At 35.6% G+C, this 19,677-nt stretch overlaps 1 protein-coding gene across 1 annotated transcript in view; it reads right to left on the bottom strand.

The window, feature by feature from the left end:
- The window catches only part of DOK6 (docking protein 6), a 230,938-nt gene that overhangs the window by 45,925 nt on the left and 165,336 nt on the right, over positions 1-19,677 (bottom strand). The window contains exon 6 of the mRNA XM_088535650.1: positions 13,196-13,334. Coding sequence (XP_088391776.1) covers positions 13,196-13,334 — 139 coding nt within the window. The remainder of the gene's footprint in view (positions 1-13,195; positions 13,335-19,677) is intronic.

Raw genomic sequence — 19,677 nt, 5'->3', positions numbered from 1 at the left:
ACTGTGTTCATTACTTGAAGATGTTGACTAATATATAAACACAAATAGCTATCAGCATACCTTTTCTTTACTATTGCTGGCTTTATGTCTCTTTTTGCATTTTTAACCAGCACGCTGTTCCTGACAGAATGCACAATATTGGCACAGGATCACAAATTTATGCTTTTTTTTTCTGAAAAGACCTATATAAAAGCTAGCTATAAAAGTTATTTCTGTTATTTCAACCTTTATAATAATATATTTCTAGCATGCAAGTTTTCAGGAGCTATTCTAGACTTGTAATGACCTTTGAGGGAGTTTCTTATTCAATTATGGAGAAAAAAATACTCAAAATAATAATAGTGCTTTGCAGTGCCAAGGATGATTACTCTCTGGCTGTGGAATAGTATTATGTATGAATAATGAAGTGATTGACTTTTTTTTCCCCCGCCCCCGATCTCCTTGGCCACACTAGAATTGGGCCATTTTTCTGCTTTTCTGGCAGAAGCCTTTTTTTTTTTTTTTTCCTTTTTACCCTCTGGAAGCTCATAATAAAACATTTTCTTTTTGTCTGACAGAAAGGATTAATTTAGAGAAAAATAGATGGATTTTATAGTGTATCCGGATTATATTATTTGAATATCACAAGGTGTGTGTCTTCACCCATATTCTGTTACAAAATTGTGGTTTTGTTTCTTTTTTTCATGAAAGAAATTTCTCATCCATGGGAATGATACTAATTACAGTGATGGCAGAAGGTCAGGTTCTTACATCTTTACAAGATTTAGGCTATTTCATTATTCATAGGACATATTTGAAATACTTTATTCAGTCTTCATTGCCTAAAACTATTTGCTAGCAATATAGGAGTTGGTGCTGGCATAAGCACAGCTGAGAATATTTCAGACCTTGGCTCTACAGTATCTCTTAGTGGGAAAAAAAAACATAACTAAAAAGGTAGGAGTCTGTATCATAGTGCTAGGTTTTGCTAATTTGTTCAATAAATGTATTTAATGGGGAATCCAGTAGTGCACAGAAAGTATTTGCAGATATTGATTGTCCTTCCTGTTACCATTAAATGGATGCTTTACCAAAATGAAAAGAGATGCTGGAGGTGAAGAAAAACAGACTTCTGCAGATGGATGTCTGTTGATCTGCAAATATATACATTTTTAGGATAACACTGAGTAGAATGACAAAATAATTTCTTTAAGCTTCGGGGAAAAATGTTCAGTTTTTAAAAAATAAAAATGGGTTGGATTTTGAAAGTGTTCAGTACTGGTGTATTTATTTAAAGATGTAGCTATTTCTAGGTAGGAAATGGGAGAGGATCAGAGAAAAAATGCCTCCCCTCAAAAAAAAAAAAAATCCAGAACAACATCCTCCCCCCCTGCCCAACCTTTTTCTTCAAGTCAAAAATGAAAGTGAATCACAGTCTCATGGACACTTAAAAGAGAAAGGTGATGGGGATGGACAGAACTGATTTAGATCAGCTTAAACTATATTGGATTAGAATAACCTTCAAAGATATACTCTAGAGGTCGTTTATCTCAAGCAGTTCACCACTGAAACACTCGTTTATTCTTTTGTATTATTTTAGAAACATGTATGAATCATCAGTCCCATCGGCCCCTGCATCAGTCCCACTATAATGTTTGTTAGAGGGTGATATAAAATATGAGTCAATGATGGCAGGGCTGGGAAGAGAGTAGGTTTTTTTTTTTTTCATTGAATTAATAGTACTAGTAATAGAAATATTAGACATTAATAGCAGACCAGTTAAGTACAGGAGATAATATCTGGTTTGCCAAAAGCAACATTTGATCTCCAGAATGAAAGAGCAATTTTTAAACTGAAAAGGCAATGTGTCAGGTCTCTCTTCTGAAAAACTAGAGATAAATCAGCTGTGGTGGGAAAAGAAGGAAAGAACCAACTGAAACGCAACAGTTGCAAAGACCAAGAAAGAGAAAGTCCAAAAAGACTGGCATGTTTCACGAAGACTAAGTCTTTCTCAGGGGAATTCAACCTGAGATTTAGGGTATTCCATATGACTATCTTTCATGGGGTATGTCAAGTCAAAGTCAAAAATACAGAGGTTTGACATCAGTGCCAGCTTAAGAGCCTATCCTCCTTCCTCTGCTTTTTACTGTCCTTGTTCTGCTGCATATCCCTCTCTCTGACAATGTTACTCATGTCCGACCTCAGCCTAACTGGCACTGGAGAATATTTCAAAGTAAACAAATTGTTTCACAACTTGCTTCTGAAACAAGCACTTGCCCAAAGTACGGTGACTACTAAAAAGAGGGATCCGGGACACCCGAAGTGCCATGTCCTCAAGATCTTACCTCAGAGTCCTTTGACTTCATAGGAACGGTCCCAGCCAGTTTGAGAGGTGATAAGGGAAGAGTGATAGCATAAAAATGGTGCCCTTTGGTAAAGATCAGTCTCCAAAAAATCTCTTGGGTATTTTGCAAGAAAGGAAAAGTAAAGGATGAAGTCAGAATGTCCCTGTTCAGGCAAAGTTTACTTGAGTATTGTGAAAAGATCACTGGAGTCTGAGACTGAAAAGGTGGAATTCTAAGGCACATTTACTTGTTTTGGTAACAAAATACTAGAATCTGAATTCAGAGAATTCACTCTTGCTTTATGCAAAGTAAAGCAAATTAAAGCAAATACATCACAAGCTTGCTAATAAAGTCTTTCCATCTGAAGGATAAACCAAATCAGTAGTCTTCAATTGAAATTTTGGTTTTGATTTTGAAAAATGCTATATTTTTATATATTTTGAGACAAAACAAACCTGTGTATGTATATGAATGCAGAAATAAACATTTTAGATTCATTATTTTACTATATATTTCACTAACTCTGTTACTATCAGTGTTTTTTCGCAGGTTTCAAATAAGCTGTGATGGCGGCATTTAAAAATAACAGACTAATCCTTTTCAGTGTGTGCATTAATGCACCATGATCACATATAGATGAATATGGACGGAGAATTCTTGACATTACTCAATATTCAGATTGTATTACATTGTAATAGTGAATCATGCAAAAGCAAAACAAGTGCTTCTACTAAATAAATACACATTAGGTGTGTTTGGAAGTATTTTTTTTTGTCCCCAAACAGCTTAACATGAAGAACAAGACTCTCTGCAGCCCCAAAGTCTGCATATAAAGGAAGCCAGTAAAACTGGTTAGGATCTATAATGGTGCAGACCTACCTATATAACATTAACAACTGCAAATTAGGAAACCAAATCGAATAGCAGGAGACATACATGTTTCAAATTGCTGTGTCTTTCAACATATGGGAATCAGACCAATAAATCCTAGAGCTGTCAAATTCTGCCATTTAATTTCATTTACCAATAATAACTCAGCGTTTTCATTTTGCCCTGGTTCATGTTCCCCGCTACTGGAGATGCCGTAGTTGCCCGACCACAAACCCCGTAATTCTCTCCTTTGGAAACGCTGTGCTGCCCTTTCCCAGGGCAGCCCTTTGCCTCCGTGCTGGTGACTTCCAGCTGCACGAAACAAAGGAAAGTAGAATTATGCTTGTTGCCATGGGAATCTGCAACTCTATCAGGCTTTTGCCTCATGTAATAGAAAATACATGGAAAGGTGATCATGGGGCAGTATGTGGGAAACATTACAGAAAGGGCTTCATAAAAACAACCAAATTTCTCAGCTGGTAGCAATTCCAACTTTTCCACTGCACCCTACAATGAAATTATTGAGAATAATGGAGAAAGCCTAGCTCTTTTTAGTATAAACCAGAGCCCATACTGATTTGTCCATGGATTTTGAATTGCAACCACTGTACTGCATTCAGCAACCTAGCCAACTACACCTCCATGTGAATCCTGCCCGGTAGCTACTTCTGCAGAAATAGATGCTGACAGAATGAATACCTGATGGGAGCAGTATCTGCATGTTTAATATGAGAAAAGGAAGGCTAAGAGACATCTGAATGCAGAGTCTCTTTCTCTGAGACAGTGGCAGAGATGGGTTATCAGAGATGCACAGTGAAAAGGCAAGCAGCAGTAGCCACAAGCTGTAGCACAGGAGGTTCCAAAAAGAAATGTGGAAAAATTCAACACAGTGACAGTGGTCAAGCACTGGAACATGTGCCCAGAGCCCAAATCCTTGGAGATTTTCAAAACTTGACTAGATAAGATCCTGAGCAACTTGATCTAGTCTTTGATGGTATCCTTTTCTATGACAGAAGTTTAGATTAGGTGACCAGCAGAGGTCTCTTCCAATCTATTTTTTCCTGATACTGTAATCATTAGGATGGGAAAATAAAGAGATAGTGAGATGGGCTGTGCCAATGTCTTAATCCAACATTATTTTGCTTGCTATAGCTGCTGCACAGCTTTATACAATATAGTTACTATCGCAAGTGAAATAACACTGAAACAACAGCTTAGGGACTGCTCTGCATATTTAACTTTCTTGCATTCTTCTGGAACCAGTGAATATCTGAAAAACACAAGCTATTAGCATGGCTACATTCATACATGGGTTATCAGTGATGTAAGAATCCAAGGTTGAACAAAAGGAACGTAAACAATCCCTATCTTGACAGGCTTTGACTAATATACATCAAAAGACAGCCGGTACTAGGAAAAGCATCCATATTTCAAGGATTTTTTTTTTAGCATGCTAAATATCAGAAGTCTCAGTGTAATCAGAGAGATTGTTGAGTTAAAAGATTTGCCATCTTTAGAAAGAAAAGGAAAAGGGGAGAAAAAGAAAAAAATAAAGACTATAAAGGGTGGACTTCACCTATTTTCTGTGCTACGAACAGGTACTTGATGAGCCAAAGCACATAATGCACAGAAGGGATTTACAGAGTAACTTTAGGACTACTATGAGAGTTTCTGATCCCCTTGCAGATTATTACTTTTTATAAATCTTCTGTTCTCTGAATAGGACCATGTCCCTCTGTAAATCATTGATAACAAAGTCCTATATTAATCAAAGCCCTAACAATTCCCTAATGCTTTATAAAGAACTCCTGAACAGAGTTGCTTGAACAGAGGAAGGACTTGTTTGACAAAAGACACAGCACGATACTGTTGTTCGGAAGACCAAGGAAATCCATGTGAAAAATAAGACTTTCAAAAGTTAATTCTTCTGTGAATAAGTAATTGACCATGATTCAGGATTTGTTTAGTTGTTTTGTTGTTGTGCTGTTCCCAGCAGTACAGCTGATTGCTCTGTGACCTTGGGCAATTCACACTCAGTTGAATTTGGCCTTAGTCTTTCTGTGCTTCATTTTACTCATTAGTATAATTACTATAATAATACCTGTCTCATGAGAGCATCGTGCGGCTTCATCAGCTATTATTTTTACTAATAATAACAGGAACTCTACAGGCTACTTTAGCTTATTTTACAAGAAACAGTTTTCTCAGAATAGTAGATATGAGCTTAATAATAAAATGAGCCAGCTGGAGAACTGGCTTGAAAATTATTTTTCTAGTAAAACATCAACATAACCTGCTTGTCTGCAAGAGAGTTTAATGATACAAATCTACAAGCATAGCTATACAAGCAAGTCCTTTCAAGTGTACAGAATGCCAAAGAAAACTTCCCATCCATATTAAGTGCTTTTCTGAGTTTACTTAAGGGGAGGGCTGGGAGTAGCCAAATAGGGTTCAGTCAGGCATGCAACAACCATTGCGTAATTACAGCAACCCTTCCTAATTTATCATTCATATCACCCATGTCTTTAGCAAATAAGACCACTAATCAAATAATCAATTTTGTTCAGGGAAAGTTCTTCAGCTCTTTGCTTCCTTGCATTTTCTAAAAGCGAATATGAATTTCACCTCGGTGGTGCCTTTCCAACCACTCTGATAACTCTGTAAACATGCAATATTTTGCTTTCTTGGCTCCCCAGTCCCCTTACCTACACAGTGTACATTGTCTGCAATGTCTCTGAACACTTGCTCTGTTCTCCAACCAACTCTACCAGTGCATAAAAACACCCGCTTTCTGCTTTGCTACCATAGCAGAGACATTCCTGCTGCTGCCTCTTTATTCAAGCAGACAGCCAACTTTGAACAACCACCACCACCATCTACAGCTTCTGCCAGTGTAGAAGGGCTTTGCACCTTGTTTTACCCTTGCCCATACGGGAGCAGGTAGGGGACAGTAGATTCCTGCAGTTGACAGAGAAAAGGAGGAGGTAAAGATGATGACTTTATAGAACCATAGTCCATAGTGAGGGGCAGTGGAAGTTAGAAAAAAATAATGAGCAGCACGAAATATCTTCTTTGAGGAAGCCAGTGATACCCGATTAGCAGGTTATGGCATTATTTCAGTGCTAGTTATTGGACATGAGTATGTTTCCCTGAAAACAAAATGCCAGTGAAATAAAGCTATTTTCAATGTAATATTTTCTTTCAAATAAGATTAAAAAATGAAATAGCTGCAAACTGAGGAAGCACCGCGTTAACAGTTATTGAAACCCAATCTATATTCACAAATCCTCTACTTTCTTCTGAAGCAGCAAATATTGAAAATAGACCTGCTACACAGCTTTGGGATTTGCATTTTCTAGGTATGAATTGTTTTCTGACCCTGAGGACTAACAAAGCACAATGTAAAATTGGCAATTGGCACAATTCTCAGAAAATGCTCATGGAAAAATGACATTATGTGCTTAATGAATCAAGAACTCCATAGGGATTTAATGATATTAGCATGAACATGGGATACAAAACTCAGTCCTGGGGCAACAGAAAAAATGCAAAATTTTTGTTTTGGATGTTAATCTTGGCAACATGCACCAGTGACCAAGATGTCCCAGTGGGTAGAATGTTCACCGCTATGTGAATGTTCACACACTAGTTTTTTATTATTGGTTTCTATTGCATAGAGGAGAAAGCTTTACTTCTGCAGAAGTCCTCTTTGCCAAAACTGCTGATAATCTATTTAAATTTTAGTTTGTAATTGTCAAAGACCTCTAGAAGCAGTAATAAACTTCACAATGCATGTGAGAACTAAGTAAGCAATTTATAAACTATGCACCATAATAAAGCAACCAGCTTTTTATAGGGCTATAAATTAAAATGCAATAGCAGCTTCTAAACAAACATTATATAACAACATCGTACCACAGTTTCAGGTGGGAAATATAGAAAAATATTGAGCTAACATGAATAACTCACCTGAGACTATATATTTACCTAAAGTGCAAGAGTTCATGAATGACCATATATATCCAGACCTCAATACATCAGTTTATCCAGAATTTGGAGTCACAGCATAACACAGTAAGAAGCCAAAGAGTTGTAACATGGAAATCTCAAACCACATTCTATCAGTGAATTCTTGCATTTTTTCCTCTCTATATTGACTTGACCCAACTGCACTTATCAGTTTATTGTATCCATCACTTCTTTATTAAATTAAGTAAAATGCAATCCCAAAATGGGGCCTCAAAGACATATATTTTAACTAAATATTTGATTTAATCATAGGGTTCACTGTGTAGTGCAGCATTCAAATGTGTTTCCCTGCTTTTCCTACCCTTCATAACTTTAAAATAACAGGAGACAGGCATATCATTACAAAAAGGCATAAATATAACTATAAACCAGATATATAAGCCCTGAATATGTTTTGCCTTTTTATTGAGGCTATCATTTTAAATTGAAAGCAAAATGAATTTTTAGATTTGTTTATTGATATTGCTGTATTCGGTAGAATTTTGATGAGTGTTTAGATTGAGATTTCATTTAAAATATGTGAATAAAATCATAGTAAAGACTTGTTTACAGAACAAAATTAAATTAAAAGTTGACTATGGAATTAATATCGTTACTTTTTCCAGCTTCCTTTTTTTTAATTCTAAGACAATTTATATTGTTATTTTTCATTCTATTTGCAATCTTCCTATTAATACCATCCCTGACAACCATATAATTTATATTTATCCTCTGACCAGACCTATGAAATGCTATTATACTTCTAAACTTGTTTCAGATGAATTAAAGAAAGATCAAATGATTTGCTGAAGACCAAAAACAAACAAAAGAATGAATACTTATACCCAAAATTTCAGGCTTATTTCTTAATGGCCCTGCTCTCCAAATTCTCTTTCAGTCTAGTTACACTGCCTGACGTTTGCCTTCTTTGGTACATTTGTTATTCCCTGCCTGATAACTTTTTTTTTTTTAATATCCAAACTCATTGATATTAGCTCATTTAAATGACAGAAATCTATCTTGATGATTCATTCACGTATTTTAATCTGAATATTAGAGACACATCATGTAAACAACAAGAATGGAAGAGGAATATGCAGATGCGGTACGTTATAAAGGTGTTTATCTTCTGCTAAATATTAAAACTATCACAATCTAAAATGGCATTATTCTTGTAGCCTTGCTGTCCATAGTAAGCCAAGTGCCACAGAACATTTCCCTGGCACAGGCTGCCCAGAGAGGTTGTGGAGTCTCCTTCTCTGGAGATCTTCCAAACCCTCCTGGATGCCACCCTGTGCCACGTGCTCTAGGTGTCCCTGCTTGAGTGGGGCGGGAGTTGGACTCTCCAGGTGATCTCTAGAGGTCCCTTCCAATCTCAACCATTCTGTGATTATAAGGTAGGAAAACCTACAGCATTTTCTTTTCTTCATGCATTTATACTCCAGGCTTAATGATGTTTGATTAACATCATCTGGCTAACATCAACGTTAGCATATCTTATTTAGAATTAGTTTTACAGACACATTTTTATTCTTCTGATTTTGCATAATACAGTCAATTCTTGAAGAAGTGATTTATAAGGTTACAAATATACCAGTAGACTTCCTCTGCCCTTCCTTGCACCTCTAATCATAATGTGAATAATCTGTAGCTCTTAACCCCACATTCTGTACACTCAGAATTAATGGGTATGGTAGTTATATTAGGAGCGTTTTCAGCAAGGGCTGAATGGGCAGAAGATTAAAGCTGGCATGCAGAAAATCAGGCCTTAAATTCTAATGCCTTATAACTGTAAGTGCATTTTCATTATGATCGAGAGATTAGATAAACTAGTGCTATTGAGAGTAACTGTATTCACATGTGTAAAAAGAACTGAAATTACAGAATTACACAATAGTTGAGGTTGGAAGAGACCTTCACAAGCCTCTATCCTTTACAAAGATCACCAAAACCAATATCTTCTGTTGATTTTGAGAAGGAAGATACTCACCAGTTAGAAAATTGATTATTCCTTTTTCTACTTTTTGTCTCTCACCTTTTTTTTTTTTTTGGTCTAAGTAGCAATCTGAATTGACTTGCTAAATCAGATTAGCATCTGAGCTAACTTAAAAGTGGAGGGATGGGATGGTTGGCTACTGTGGATCTGCCATGCTTGAGGTCAAACTGCAGCTACTGGGGACTCTTCCTATTCCTGCGGTTGTCGCTTTTTTTTCGATTCCAGGACTGGTAAATATTCTGGCAAATATTGAACCATATTTCTAAATGCCTCTTAATTTTTCAAAATATGGGGTAAGAGAAGAGATATGTAAGAACGTAAACTATTCAGAGGGTAAAATGACAGCTATTGGTACTCTGAGATAACAAAAGTTAAAATATTGTAAATAGATAGCAAATCATTATTCTTTTTACCGAAGTTGTTGTATTGATACTGTAAAAGCACTACAAAACATTCTAATATCAACCCCTACCCACAAATAAAAAGTCCACTAAAAAAAGATTAAAAGGAAGTAAATACACAAACAACACTTTCTCTAAAAAATTTCCAATATACAGTATTAGCTCTGATCCAAACTTGTTCACTGCTCAAAATAAAGAGAACATGAAGCATTCCGCTCTGCAAATGTGACGTTTCAAACTTAACACAAGAAAAGCACAAGAACTAAATTACCACCCATCTCTACTCTGTCTTGATGTTTGAGTAAAATGCAGCCTGTTTTGACCACAGTAAAATAACGAACCAATAACCAACAACGAACCAGAAACCCAACCTGTGTCAGAGACCATTGATCACATATTTCATGACTTTCTCTCAACGTTATAATTTGAAAGGGATACTGGCAGAAGACAAAGCTGCACATTGTGCTATCTGTTTAAACTGACACAACTGCCTTTCTCGTGATGACAACAAAGAAAGCTTGATACTCTATCAACTGCCACAGAACAATTTTGCTTCCTCTCCATGACATTTGGCATGTAGCAGGGGAAGAATTTGTTTCCTCCTCATGTCTTGCCCTTATTAACACAGTTGTGCTGCAGTTACTTGGCTTCAGCACCTGGTTCATTAGGGTAAAAATAAATGTATTGCCTAATAATCTGAAGCAGTATTTGTGTATGAAGAGATACTCGACAAACAGCAATTTGGTCTGAAGCTTCTTGTGATACCGTTATCTGAAAAGTTTCTTGTAGCAATAATATATTTTGCCTTTCTTCTTTTAGCAGAATGTGGTGGTGTTTTCTTATGTTTTCTGTTGTGGAGAGTAAGGGTACTCACTTTGTATAACCATACAAACTAACCATCATCTATAACTATACTATATATAGGGAGTATATACTGTATACTATATATATAGTGTATATATATATATATATATATACACACTATATATATACACACACACACATACTATATATATATATATATATAGTGTATATATATACACTATATATAACTATACTATAACTAACCATAATCTATACATTTCATCATGATTTCTTCTGTAAAAACAACATTTAGTTTCCTTTCTAAAGTCTAGTTACTCTTAATAATACTGGAATACAGCCAACTATAATCTAGAAAAAAAATAAACAAAACTTTAAGAATATTAATCACTTAAAATGTGCTAACATTTTAGGAGGAGTACGTAATTCATGACTCCTTTCTAACAGTTAACTATTTAACTCCTATTTAACTCCTTGAAATTGGAAGGAAAGAGTAAAAAAGGAGCTACCTTTACATTTCTTCCCTTTTCTTTGTTTAGTAATGGATATACCATTAGTCTTCCCTTACTTTTTTTTTGGCTAATTTCTTTAATTTTCACCTTTTCATGATCAAAAAAAAAAAAAAAGGTGAACATAATGATTCTTAATTATACATGACATGTTCATTACAGAAAAAGCAAAAACAGACCCAAATATGGAGATATAAATACAAGAGATAAAAGGTCAAACTTTAGGAATGTTTAGAAGACATTTGTAGCTTTAAAAGTATATTGTTTATATTGTTCTGTGATTGTATTTCAATGTCAGATCTTAGGGGAAAAGTATACATAGGTACATGGTGCAACTGTAGGCATTAGATATTGCAGATGCAGTTAGAGTTGAAATGGGAAAATAATACTGACTTGGCCTATCTTCAGTTTTTACTTCTATTTCTAGAACAAATACAGCTCAAATGCTGTAGATGTAGATGTACAATCGAAGACGTAGATGACCTGTTAAATGTTCAGTATCTCCTCAGTCAGGGGTGGCAATACTTCAAAAAAAAAATTCACATTAGATTACCATTTTAAATATTAAAGAAACATATTTTTCACAGAATGGTTAAGGTTGGAAGGGACCTCTAGAGATCACCTAGTCCAACTCCTCTGCACAAGTGGGGACACCCAGAGCATGTGGCACAGGCTGGCGTCCAGGCGGGTTTTGAAGATTTTTGTGCTACTTTTTCACAGTCTGTAGCAACTCTGCAGCCTACAGCAGATCACAAGCCTGTACGGATGCCCTTAGGCAGATCACCATACAGACTCATCCAAAGATGCAAGTACTTTGTACCCTGGACGGATGATGACTCATTTTCATTTCTCAGTCTGCGCTCGGAGTGCAATATTATGTACCATATGGCCACAGACTTCATAAATGAGTCTTCAAGGAATTCACCCTATGGCAGAATGGAAACAACTTTGCTATGTAGCAAAGCTATCAAGCAATGGTTGGAGGACCTAAAAGATGAGTTGCATGAAAGGAAAATTCTCCATAACCCTGGATGCAGGTACAAGCACTTATTATAGCAACATCAAAAATGCTCCATTTCTGATTTCTAGCGCAGGCACATTAAAAGCAAACACATTTATAATGATGTTTTGTTTTTCACTATTACTCAATTACTTTCCTGCCTTGCAGAATTAAGTATTTTTTTACCAAGACTTTTGCAACTTGACAAGCTTTAAAATTTCCTCTATTGCCTACGTTGTTTTGGAATTTCTAACAATTGTTCGTAGGTTCCTAAACTTATTTTAATCTTGATTGTGAACTCTTCCTACTTTTTCTAAGCAAAGCTTGTGAATCTCCAGTTTCCTACACATGCTCCTACTTTGGGGCTAGTTTCGTTGAAAAACTCATCCATCTCTTTCCACAAACCACAGAAAAAGCCACATTTTATACCTTCTCATCTCTCAGCTCTTACTCAGAGACTTATAAAATCTGAAGGGAGCATTCAATATGATGAACTTTTGTCACAGAAAGGTAAGTCTTTCAAGTTTCCTCTGTAATAAACAGAGAAAAATAGGCTTCTCTGGAGAGTAATTATGAGCAGGAGTTGAACACTGGAGTTTTGAATTGGCCTCTACAGCAGCTCCTTTCCTTCTCAGGAGCATAACAAGGTACTTTGACAGTGATGGAGAGTGTGGGGAGAGGATCATGGCAGTCATGCTTGTGCGACTGCGGGCACATCCACTGGAGGTCAGGGAAGGAAGGAAGGAAGAGGTGGTAACTGGAAACAGTGTCAAAGATATGTGAAGAATTGTGGTCATTTGAGAGGAAAGAGCATTGATCTGGTTCCCTAGCCTCCCCCACCTTTCTTCTTCTTCACTGGTGCATATAAAGGTAGAGTTTGTCTTAAAATACACTTTCAAATTACTACAGTGTAGAGAAAATAATTTCTTTCTTGTGTTAAAATAAAACAAACCCAAACAAAACCAACCAACCAACCAAAAAAACACAGAAAGAACAGAATGTTCTTGAGTTATGGAGGCATAACTTTCAGGAAGGTAACCATGGACTGAGTAGCTAAAGGTATCTTCTATTTCAGAAAGACATGACCATCATTGTGTAGCACTCTGAAAAAACTGAAAACTCTGAAAAACAAATCATGAAGTTTGTCTTTTTCCTAGGCACACAGCTAGTAGCCTTACTGTGGTTGAATCAATGGACTGCCATGCTGCACACTTCTTTGGTTCCTGATTCTCAGTTTTTATAAGAATATGGTGAATGTAACTTACCCGTGCTTTCTGCTCCATCTCCATCATTAATCTTTCATGTTGCTCTGCTATTGCCAGTGTTGCAGAATGAACTTTCTGATATATCATCTCTCCTTCCCTTGTCTGAAAGGTGAACAGCCCTTCTCCTGTGTCACACATCCTGAAATGAGATTAAAGCAGAATGGAAGGAAAAAAATTAGTACTTTTTCATTTTTATCCAACTATTATAAAAAATGCATACTTTGCAGTAGAGAATGCCAACTTTTATAGTTAAACTCTGGAATTCTGAACATCTGCAAAATTATTTTTAACCAGTGAGGAGAGACATATTCCAAGAGATGTGCGCAGAACTTGATGAACATAACCTTTAAATTCAGTTTTAATCATCCTCTGAACGGTAAGAGAGAAGTTTTATCATAAAATAAAAACCTGAGGTAATACACTCAGCTATTCACAGCACAATTTAAAGTGTCTGCACTGGTAAGTAGAACTTCAATTTAATTCTCTTAACCAATTCATGCCAGAAGTACATAGCACATCACAACACTGAAAAGCTGAGTTTTTAACAGAATGCTGACCAATAAAAGTTGCTGTTATGATGATCACTATAAAGAAGATATTTTGAAATAGAGCATTAGGAGTGTTAAAATATAACTCTGTCCTTTTAGGAGTACATTTATGTAAGGCAACATAAGCTATCCTGATAATTTCAGAAGCCATTCTGTCTGAGTATATTTGGCATTAGCAGAAGTATCTCTGTTGTATAAGAAGCTTAAATAATGAAAAATATTACATAAATAAAATGATTTTATTGCCCTTAGGGAGTAAATGCTATATTATCTTTAACTTTGGTATTCCTGTAGCATTATTCTAAGAAACAAAAGAGTGGTATGTGGTAAATGTGATGAGCCAGAGGGCTGTTAAATAGAGTATGAGTAAACATTAATGTCAGGTTATTGAGTAACTTCAAAGGTATATACTGTGTTAAATAGCAGTGCAATCTGACATATTCAGATTAGTGAATCATAAAAAAACAATTCTCATTGCCTTATGTGGATCCTGATAAAGACAAAATTATGCATAAATAGCATTTCCTTCAACAATTAGTTATTGCTTCATCAGTAACAGCTAATGTGTGTCTGATTTCTGCATTTATAAAGAAATCTTTATGAAATTTTAGAGTTGAAACTTATTTGATTTAATGTTTTAATTTGATCTTATACTTCCTATAATGATTTTCAGAGTTAGCTATGATATAAATTTGATGTTTCGAGCCATTGAAACATCCTTCAAGAATAGGAAGATTTCCATTTGTCTAAAAGACCAAATTTCTTTAATATTTTGGTTGCTTACATTATTTTTAAGGCATTGATTTTTCTTTCAGAAAGTGTTGTCTATCCCAATGTCTCCAGTACGAACCCTGAAAATCTCAGGCATATGAAATTGCTAATCATTTTAGAAGTTGTCCCTAAAACCCCAACTTTCTAACAAGTTTCTAAAAATAAAAACCTTTACAATTTGTCTCTCAGACTCTGGATTGTTGTTTAACTGTAAAATTAAATGTAAATTTTCCAAAATATTTTCCAATAAGTCAAATTAAGGGGTGTGTGTGTGTGTGTATATATATCATTTTAATTAAATAATCTCTACATACTTTTGCTATATAACAGAAACACACAATTATATTAGACTTGTTTGAAAAATGATATTTGCCATAAGAGTGGTTTTGGTCCAAATTAGAATTAGCAAAACTAAGTACTGTACTATTAATAACATTTCTTTAATTCTTAACTGTATTTATAAACAGGATTATTGTGTTGAGTAAAAGACTATTGAGAGTTCAAGAATGTCTTGTGATTTCAAGGCAGATCTAAGGCAATCTTACTAACTCCTATGAAAGCTTTTTCCATACACTGGAAATGTACACAGTTTTAGGAAGTTCCTTCTAAAATTGTATGCATATGTGTGCTTGGGGAGAGAAGAAACACGTGAAACAGAAGTGCTTCTTAGGGAAGGAAAATGCAGATGAACACTCTTAGATCAGCTGAGATGCTGAATGGAAAGTCAGTGTTTTAAGAATAGACCAGATTCCCGGCATTAGATACACCTACACTTCTGAAACAAAAATAGCCTTGCCTAATCTGGGAAGTAAAGAAAATGCATTTCGCTTTGTAGACTTTATTCACTTTGTAGCTACTATTTCATCAGCAGCAATGTGATGTGACAATTAAAAGACAAAAAAAAAAAATTTGTACTAAATTCCAGTGGACATCAAGATCCCTGCTGTAAACATTTAAGAAGATAGTTATACCCTTAGCCACAATCTTCCACAATTTTCCAAAGAGCTTCGAGTAGAAATAAAATATCTCGAGAGTTTTGCAACACTCTTTCAGGTCCCTCAGGGCATCATATAGCTGGTATCTGCTTTTGTGTAAAGAGATCTTAATAAAATTCAAGCGGCATGAAATGGAAAGTCTGGAAAAAAATGACCAAATTTCAGAAACTGAAGCAAAATATGATCTCTTTGTTTCACCCTCCTTTTCAGAGGCTGATAAAAATCCTACAAGAATAAAAACAAGGAAGCAGGCAATGGAGTGTGATGAAGATGTGAGAGTTAAGCACCACGTCCAGTGTTGACACCATCAGTCACCATTCTGCATCATTCCTGTGAACCGTAAGTGGAAATGACCCTGGTGGCTGCCCCCGCAGAAGGTGGCCCCATGGAGGAGGCTGCGCTCTGCAATGGGAAGGGACAACCACAACCTCCCAGCGTGTGTTGTGTTCCTGGGCTGGGGAATCCTTTTGATACAGCAAAGTTCTTCCGTTCAAATTGTCAGTATGATACAGGAGGGCATTCCCTTCCCGCCCCTATTCTTAATTATTTTACTCAGAAAAAAATGACTAGACCTTACTTATCAGACTAAGCACAGAAGCACGTTTTGGGTTTAGTTTCAGGCGTTCCAGAACAGCAAAATGCAAACTGATTTAGAGAAGCCTCAAAGTGCTAGGGAAAAGCTCCTGAGCATGATGAAGATAGGGTACAAGGAAAGGGACAAGTGTGCTCTACTGTATCCGAGAATTTTGCTGAAAAAAAAACAAGGTATTTTGCTTATCTGCCCAAAAGGAATGGGTAAGCAGATGAGCTGAATGGTACTTCTTGACTTGGTCTATCTACATTTAAAAACAAACAGCAGAACAAACATATTATTTCCTCTATAGCTTCTCTATTATATTATTTCCTCTAGATACCAGAAAAATGTCCATCTAAAACTGCAGTTTCAAGTTTAGCCTTGTCATTATGTTGTTTTAGAATGAGTATAAGATTCAAATTTCTCTTTGTTCAAAACTAACCATGACACAGAGTTGTTTAGCTGCGTCATGTTTTGGTTACTTTCCACTATATTTTAAAATAAACAAAAAGCATTGCTGCTTGCAAGTTCTGTTCCAAATATTTAAAAGGCTGTTTGTTTTCCAGCAAACTTTAAAAATGAAAAATGATTCTTTTTTTTTACCCCCAACAAAATTATTGTCAAAATGATTACTTTTTACTATTCTGAAAAATACTGTGCTACATTTTTACCTATTAAAGGAATTGATGTCAATTTATTTCCAAGAACCCTTTTAGAGTAAAGACAGAACAAAAATGTGAACCTTTTTTTTTTTTTTTCCCCTGATGCTGCCACGGGTTTGCATTGCAGCTCTACCTACTCGGTTTGACCTTTACTGTCAAAAAAATTCACTGATTTTGTATGCTTTAATTTTTTTGATGGGAGATTTAACAGTCTATATATGCTTGAAATATGCTGATGATAGCTTCTCTATTTCTGTGTTTCCAGCTTTAAAGCAGGTATGTCATTAACCTATGTCTTAGGATATTCAAGGATTCAATGCATTAAAATGTATGAAGTACTTTGAGTGAAATAGAAAAGTGCATTTTTCTCCTGTATTATTACAGAATGATTTAACTGGGCAGATAACGAAGCAAGTAGATAAATAACACCTGGAAATCATCATAAAATTTTTAATACTGCAGCTTTTCACCATCATCACTGTTAGCAGATCTGGTTCAAGACTCAGTGAAAGGAACAAGGAAAGAAATTATTAAGAAATTATTAAGAAATAAGACTGTGTCATAGGGAAACCTGCACTGAGAGATCAACAATGAAGTTTCTTGCTTTTGCTCAAAGGTAGGTCTTATTTTCAGGCCAAGGAAACTTTCCAGCCTTATATGTTGCCAAATCTTTTTTTCAATATTTCCTAAACCCACACAATGATTTCCCAGTGCCCCTGCTCACTACTGCAATCTCACTCTTTAGGGCAGAATCAATAATGTATATTAACCTCACAGAATTCACTCCAAGACAGAAATTTTGTTGACACATTCTATTCAGTTCTTCAAAGATCAAAACAAAAACAAAATAGTAAATAGTTTAATTCCTTTATACATCACTATAAAATGCACTGTTCAGATGGTGGTGGCCCAGCAGCCCAATAACACTTAGTTCCTTTGAATTTTTCCAAATATAACTAAACCAGCTTCATTCACTTTACTCCTTTTTCTTTCGAACGAATGACCAAGTTTCCTTTCCTCTATGGTCCTCTGGCCATATGCATAAACTACAAGTCCCAGGAATGATTAGTAAAGGCTCCACATTATTCAGCTTATCCAAAGAAGAGAAATAACTAACTGCTTTGTCAACACATGCTAGGTAGTATTGCAGGAACTTTCAGGTTAAACCAATTTACATTAATTATTAAAAATAAACCTTTTCTTTCATACTTGCAAACACTACAAACTAAATACCAAATGAATTGTTTGGAAAATGCCAATGATAAAATAACTCATACATAGACTTGACTTGATTTAAAACGGTATTCTTTTTTTTTTGCCAAACAGAGGTTGATACTCTCATGTCGTGGCTGAAACTAAAAGAGTAATATCCAGCAAGTGAATGTATGAGGGCATGAAAGGACAGGAGTTTGATATCTCAGTTCCATTCAATTATTTTTGCTAAAAGTAAGATGTATTTTTAAAGAATCATAAAGGTTTTCTGAAAACTGAAAAACACTACTTGCTATAAGTCTTTTTGAAATAAAAGATAAATGGCAATTGTAACTAGAAAGATTTTAGCTGTTCATATATCAAAATCTTATTTTTTAATGAACTTGGATGATTTTTTTTTTACCCATAAATAGGTCAGCATTAAAGAAATGTTGGCTGATTTGTAAATTCATTAATCATCCAAACCTAAATAAAGGTACATTCTGAAATAGGCACTAAACAAACTTAGAGTCGTTAGTGTTGGAGTCATCCCTTCCTGAAGAATTGTGATTGACTGTCAACGTGTGTCACTGATTGCAGCAGGGAACCAGCTCCTGAGCACATCACTACTCGACTCTCTGGACCAATGAAAGGAACTCCTGCCCCAAACCATCTGCCATCAAGTTTAATTCTATTAACAGATGTTGTCTTCTCAAAATGTATCTTCTCTTTTCTTGCACAGTAAATCAAGACAAAAATATACAGTAAAAGCAGGAGATTTTCTGTTTAAAGATAGAGGTACATAACTGTTGCCTTAGTTTGGCATTTTTAGCTCTTTAAAGAGACATGGGCTTTACATTTTTAATTGAGAATGCAGATCAGACCTCATTATTATCCAATAACCAGAGTGGCAAAAGTTAGCAATAGCTCATCAGATTTACTTGCTGTTGCAGAGTTTGCAGGTCCTGTATTTCAGGCCCCCCTTCTACACCATGAAACAGTACATAAAACTACACTAGTATTTAGATTTTCACATACAACCCTTCCAACATCTTATTCCTCACTTGCATGACACTTTTTCCAAGTTACTGATTTATTTTATTTTGGCTATCCTAAGACTTTTGAGTAGCATCGTATCTTTTTTTTTTGCAATTTTTTCCTTAACTTTGCAGTCCAGCGGTAAAGTCTAGGTTGCCTCATGAATGAAAGCTTACTGAAAATACTCCTGTTAAATAGTGAATCTCTTTTCTCAGACACTTCCAGGTCCAGAAGGGAATTAAGCTTGTGCTTATTTCCTGTATTCTGAGGTTGGGCGAATGCCAGATGTGGATCCAGACCTGGTACCCTGGTACTGTCACAAGAAGCATGATGAAGATTCTTACAGCTTTGGATATTGGTCAGAGAACTCAGCGGTGTGCAACATCTAACTCTGGACTGAAATGCTTATTTCTTGTGCCGTTACAGCTTTGATTTTCTAAAAAAAAAAAAAAAAAGTCGTCCAAACTAGCTGCAATTTTACTTCAATTTAATTAGATTATCAGAGGAGACACACAAACATTGCCTCCCTTGTGGATATCTAATTTTTGTTCTATCCTTGTTTGCTGTTATCTCAATTTGAGCTAAGTCATTTTGACAGAAATCCTGTTTGTTCTTTCTATGCAAGGACATTACACACAGCACACTAAACACAGATTAGCTAACTGGGAGGTTTCTCTAAGAAATGAATACAAAGCTCTCCTCA

The sequence above is a fragment of the Tinamus guttatus genome, unplaced genomic scaffold (assembly GCF_059628265.1).
Source record: "Tinamus guttatus ecotype Peru unplaced genomic scaffold, ASM5962826v1 Tinamus_guttatus_pri_ptg000639l, whole genome shotgun sequence".
NCBI classification, from domain to species: Eukaryota; Metazoa; Chordata; class Aves; order Tinamiformes; family Tinamidae; genus Tinamus; species Tinamus guttatus.
This window is presented reverse-complemented; position numbering and strand designations above follow the sequence as displayed.